This window comes from Clarias gariepinus, chromosome 19 (genome assembly GCF_024256425.1).
Source record: "Clarias gariepinus isolate MV-2021 ecotype Netherlands chromosome 19, CGAR_prim_01v2, whole genome shotgun sequence".
Taxonomy (NCBI): domain Eukaryota; kingdom Metazoa; phylum Chordata; class Actinopteri; order Siluriformes; family Clariidae; genus Clarias; species Clarias gariepinus.
Genome location: NC_071118.1, coordinates 29,481,927 through 29,488,358, shown reverse-complemented (window position 1 = coordinate 29,488,358; position 6,432 = coordinate 29,481,927). Strand labels below are relative to the sequence as shown.

General features: G+C 39.1%; 1 protein-coding gene across 2 annotated transcripts in view; it reads right to left on the bottom strand.

Moving 5' to 3' along the window:
• Positions 1-825: 825 nt before the first annotated feature.
• Positions 826-6,432, bottom strand: part of gabrg2 (gamma-aminobutyric acid type A receptor subunit gamma2) — a 58,232-nt gene continuing 52,625 nt past the window's right edge. For both annotated transcript variants that reach the window (XM_053477829.1, XM_053477830.1), the window contains one exon: positions 826-4,484. In XM_053477829.1, the coding sequence (XP_053333804.1) occupies positions 4,203-4,484 (282 nt within the window). In that variant the 3' untranslated portion in view covers positions 826-4,202. The remainder of the gene's footprint in view (positions 4,485-6,432) is intronic.

Genomic DNA, 6,432 nt, shown 5'->3' with positions numbered 1-6,432 from the left:
CCACACTTCAGTCCCACCAGCAGTCGCTGTTAGCATTCCATGTTGTTCTTGTGGATTCTCCTCAGTGACCTCAGACATCCAGAGTGTGTCACCTCAGGCCTAATGTAGATGAATTGAGCTCCTTGAACCGATTACATTTCAATTCTCTGAAAGAGTCGTGCTGCAGTTCAACTGACTCACTGCGAGTCGCGTCTCTGCTTCGGTTAACGCAACGCGAGCAGAAATATTTTCAGAAGAAATGACGCTGAATGTGTTGATCTGCTCCGGAGCCTCAGCTGTGAGAAAATCAGACATTCTGCCTCATTTAGCTTTGTGTCCGGACGCCTGTGCATGCCAGTTTGATTTGTTCAATCTGGATAATTCAAACACCTGGGAAAAAATGTACACACCTCCATGTTGGTCTGCTCCGTGTACAGTCGGTGAAATCACCACCCAAATAAAGTCTTAAAGGCCTGTGTGTCAAATCACACACTATGATCTTGTATGTAAGTGTGATTATAAAATGTAAAAATAAGATAAAGAAGGGGGAATTCAGGAAAACCATCCAGAATATTTCCTCAAATATCAATAAATTTATCTCTTTTAATAAGATGAAAATGATTAATTCAGTAATGTTTAATTACTTAATAAAGTTATGCTAAATCTTACTGAATTAAACTCGAAACAATCTGATATTAAGCACCTTAAGATTTAAATATATAAATATATGATTTTTCAATTTTATAAAATAAGTATTGTAAAATATATTTAAAAAAAAAACATTTGGATGAAACAAATCTTTTTTGAACCGGTCCTAATAATAAAAAAAGAAACAAGACCAAGACATCTTCACAATAATTCCATACATGTGTTTATTTTCCTGTGTTAATATTTATAATCACATTTCAGTTCAGCAAATCGTATCCAGTCCATCAGTAAATGAAAAGTCTCTGTTTCTCATCCACAGCTGCTCTCAGTCCTCTTTAACACGCCGTCCCCGCCCTCGCCAATGTCTCTGAGCTCGTCAGATCTCCTTCTCCGCTGTTACTCTTGTCATTCAGTCACAAAATCCATGTGAGTAAATGTTTATGAATGAGAACAGACTCGACATGAGCCTGCACTACCCAGAATCAAACTACCCAGAATCCACTGCAGCAGTCTGACTGTCAGGTTTTCGAGATAAAGTACACAGCTGAGTTCATCAAATAACGGGAGTCTTTTTTCCTCGGAGTCCTCCAGATTGTTCTGCCTGCTCAGTTAGCAAGGTAGCTAATTAGCACAGCAGCTAGCTATCAAAGGAAATACTGTTCAGGTATACATTTCTCTCCTGATTATTTAGGGAATGTTGATAACGTTGTGGTCCTTCCTGACATCATACACACCGCCTCACTGCCTGAAATGAGTCACATTGTTTCCTACAACGTTTACGTAAAATTTGTCATATTGATGAAAAGTGCAAGATTTGAATACACTTACAATGTGTCATAGATGCATTCTAGCTAAAAATAAACCAAATGCTAGCTAACATCTCAGCAAAATATATTACATACATCCAGCTAGCTAAAAACAAAAATGTGACAAAGTGCTAGCCTGTTAGTTAGCGACTAGCACAAACAATTAAATAAAATACACAAACAGAAAGAATAATGTCTGTAACTGTTACTGTTCTCGAGGACTGTTTGTGGAAATGATGTCAGGAAGGATGGCCACGCCCCCAGGCTTCATATATACAAACGAGAAAACTTTCCTCCCAAACACCAAAAGCTGGCAAAAAAATCCCAAATAAATAAGTTGTACATATGAATATGTTCATGAGATCCGACAATAATATTTTTTTAACTGATAAATCGGTGGATTTCATATTCATTTCATAATCATTAATGGAAAAGTGTTTAAGTTTGCTTTTTTAACGGTGCATGCAATAGATAATAAATAAATCACTACATTATACAGTATTAAATATTTACATCATTTGTACAGATTGTTGTTTTTTTTAACCAGCAGTCGTAAAACATGGCAGCTAACAGACAGAAATAAATACTGAATAAATAAATTTCACACTTCATTCATTTATTGTAACTCTAAACAACGCATTTCGCCACTTCAGAGTAGTTTATAAATATCATCCGAAGTGGCACCTCGACTTGCTAATGACATCACTTCCTGTTCATTCAACGGAATTCTGGGAACTCTGGACTAGACATGCAAATAATACTTCGCCGAGCCCCTGATAGGAGTGACGGAAGTGATGTGTTGAAGCCCCGCCCCCCAAAAAACGTGTTGCTACAGCCTTCGCTTTGTTCACGACGACACGACAACCGAATAAACACAACGACAAAGCCTGAAAAATCCGTCTCTTATTTCGTAATGGATTTCATAATCGATATGAATGCAAGCGTGATTAAAGCTATGAGCACTAGCCCCGGCTTTCATCCTAGCCCCACCCACTGACCTCATCTTTAACCAATTAAAACTCCAGCAGCTTTTCTTACTCATTTCAGATTTCCATGGCAAAAAAATTAAAAAAATGAACCTTGTTCCAATCTGGTGTCAGTGCACCCTTGCCAATGTCCCCTCGCCAAAGTCCCCTAGGTCACATCTTAAGGGATTTCAAACACTCAAAAAAAAAATTGTTCCTCTGTCTAGTGGACTAGTCTTTCCATCATCTAGTGGTCACCATCCTACACTATCAAGTGGATGACATATCTTGGACACTTTCATTACACGTTGCCTCCTATTATATAGTGAACTACACCACCTCTCCTCAATCTAGTGGACTACATTTCCCGTAATCTAGTGATATGAAGTTAGTGTTCATCTATCTAGTGTAAAACAGATACATGAATTTGAGGAGGTCAAGAACTTCTATATCCCCCATCTCCCTATCTAGTGGACTAAATCCTTTAGCACATTATATCTAAATTCTAGAAGACTCACACATCTATTATCTAGTGGACTCGTATCTACAACTTTCTACCTGACTAGATCTTGCATTATCTTGTGGACTACAACTGACACTATCCACTTTACACCTCTCATGTCTAGTCTACATCTCACTATCTAGTGAACTACATCTGCCATAAATTCTTTATTTTTTCCTAAATTTTTATCTTGGCTTCCACTACCTAGGGGACTAGATCAACCACAATCTATAGGACTGAAATCCGTAACAATATAGTGAACTAGATCATGTTCTCCTGGACTAAAGCATCTACTATCTAAAGGAAAGCAAATTCCAATATCTTATTTACCTTCCATAATCTAGTTCTTTCATTATCCAGGGCTCTAAATGGCCTACATCTAGTGGACTTGACCTGCCATCTTCACCCTAAATAAATATATCTATATCTAGTGCACTACATGGTTTAGTGGACTACATCTAGTGGACTCACCTGATATCTATATCACCCTTGGTATAGTGTTATTAATGTATAATAATCATGGAGATGTTAGCCTACCTAGGGGACTACAGCTAGCAAACTACACTACCCACAACCCTATGATATTTAGTCCATAAACATCACTTATAATCTAGTGGCCTAGATTAATTCCAGTTTTGAGGAGTAGACCACATGATCTTAAGCTAGTCCACATTATCTTCTTCACTAAACCACGCATTCTAGCAGACTTCACCTCCCTACACCTCCACAGTTTCCACTCCATAACCATCACCGGTAGGTTTCACTATTTAGGTGACAAGACGCCCACAATATCGAGAACTACACATCCCAATATCTAGTAAACTTGATGACATCTCACACCACCAAGTGGACTACATGCCTATTGGAACATAATGGAGCAAACCCCCACCAATCTATTTTAGATTTTAATCAAGTTAGTGGCCTACACTTTACTTAACTGCAATGTATCTAGTCTACATAACCATTTAGTGGACTAGAGGACTACACATCCAATAACCTAGAGGACTACACATCCTACTATGCAGCCTCTGTTTTTCACTATCTAGTGTTCTTAGTCCTGTAGAAGACGTGAGACAGGTACGGGGAAGTTGACAAGGGCACACTGAAACAGGATGGAGGTGAGAAGGGAATGTTAGCAGTAACGTTTGTATTAAAAAGCAGCATTTGTACAATTAGCCTTATACTACGTGACTAGCATTATGTTGTATGATTAGCGTTACGCTATAGGATTAGTGCTATGTGGTATGATTAGCGTTTTATGCTTAGCATTAGGTTGTTTGATTAGCATTGTGCTGTAGGTGCTCACAGGTACAGGTATGACACCCAGTAGACGAGGTTGAAGAGGCCGAAGGCGGTGGGGAAGAAGATTCGTGCGTACGAGTCGATCTTGGCGACGCGGATGTGCAGGCGGCCGTGGCGCCACGCCCCCGAGCGACAATCCTCAAAGCAGCAGAAGAAGCTCGTGCAGTCTTTTCCGTCCAGACACTCGTAGCCGAACTCCTCGTCACGCTCCTGCATGTGGGTGGCGTTGTTCATCTGGATGGCCGTAGCCGAGCGGGGACGGATATCCACCGTTGGGTTCGGCTTCAGTGGGGAGAAACAACAATGACGTTTATTTCACACACATGCATGGACGCCTCTTATATTAGCACTAATTCTGAGAGAAGTGATGCTAGTGCTGGGCCATGCTAATCACTGATTGTCATATTCATATAGTTAAATTTTACAGTAATGCTAACCACCTCTTTTCCCATGAAACAAATCCATTATAGGTAACATTAGCATTGATCTTAAATAAGCGATCCGAGTAACCATGGCCTGTTTAGCAGAAGGCATTTGCTCAAAATCGTTATAGTTTAAAATAGTTTATCCTAAATCTACCAATTGTGCACTTAAAACCAGCAACACAGCTGTTTCGCATGCTAGCTAACAATAAATGACTTTCTGTATCAATAACTATAAACCGAGGGTAAATTATGAACTGATGTAATTGTGCAGTAAACCTCAGCGTGTGTAGAAATGATAAACTCCAGCTGCTGCAGTTAAAGCTGAAGATATAGAGTTTCATTCTGGTTTGTAAATCTCTCTGCTGTTGCAGTGCTGCAGTAATGAACGCTCAGCTGTAACCTCGCCTCACTCTTGACTCTCGCTAATCGCAGGACGTGACTTTGTCTGTGTCGCTCTTCCACATGTCGCCTTCACTGACATTTAAACGAGACGCTGTGTTTCCTTTAATCTCCTCCACACACGTCCAAAAGGTTCCTCTGATGAAGTGCATCCTTCTGTGGGTTTACACACACCTTACAGAGCTGACCTTTAAAACTCACATGCAATGCATCTTGGGTAAAGCACCAACATAACATTTTAATAAAATATGTGCTAATATTAGCACATGCTATCCTGCAATTATCTTACTGATGGGTTTTTAAAGTTCAAAATAGTTTCAACAATAGGAAAAAATAGCTGTTTGTAAATCTTAAAATTAAAATTATGAAAAAAATGACAATATTAATTTTATATTTATTTATTTATTTATTGCAAAGGACTTCTTGAGGTCCAGCTGCACTACCCTTATGGCCCACCAGGGCTGCACCTGCCACACTTTTAAAAGGAACTGCACTGCATTATACCACATTACTATTCCATACTACACTACGTGCTATACTACACCACAATGCCGTTAATTCAGTTTAATTCAATTGAATTTTATTTGTTAAGCGCTTTTACCAATCGCCATTGTCACAAAGCAGCTTTACAAAATCAAAAGAAATGATTGAAGTTTGTATGGAATGTGAATGTGTATGAATCAAAATGATCAGATTGGAGTATGATGGTGAACTGGTATGTTAAGATGCTCTATACCACACTATTCCATAATACACTAGGTACTCTACTATACTACAGCATGCTGCTGTTATACTATATTACGTTGCACTATACTACACTGTACTACACTATACTGTACTCTACTGTAGAATACCACATGACTCTGGTATACTGTACTATTTGTTACTAGTCTGTAACATACTGTGGTGAACTCTACTGTAGTACACCACACTGCCCTATATTGCATTATACTATGCTGCAGCATACTACGTATACTGTACTTTACTGCATCACACTTCCCTGTTATGCTGTACTAAGTTGTACTACACTATACCATACATATACTGAACTATGCCACACTGCTCTGTATCACTGCACTATACTACACTGTACCACACTATACTCTGATACACTACACTGTACCACACTATACTCTGCTATACTACACTGTACCACACTATACTCTGCTATACTACACTGTACCACACAATACTCTGCTATACTACACTGTATCACACAATACTCTGCTATACTACACTGTACCACACAATACTCTGCTATACTACACTGTACCACACAACACTCTGCTACACTACACTGTACCACACTATACTCTGCTACACTACACTGTACCACACTATACTCTGCTACACTACACTGTACCACACTATACTCTGATACACTACACTGTACCACACTATACTCT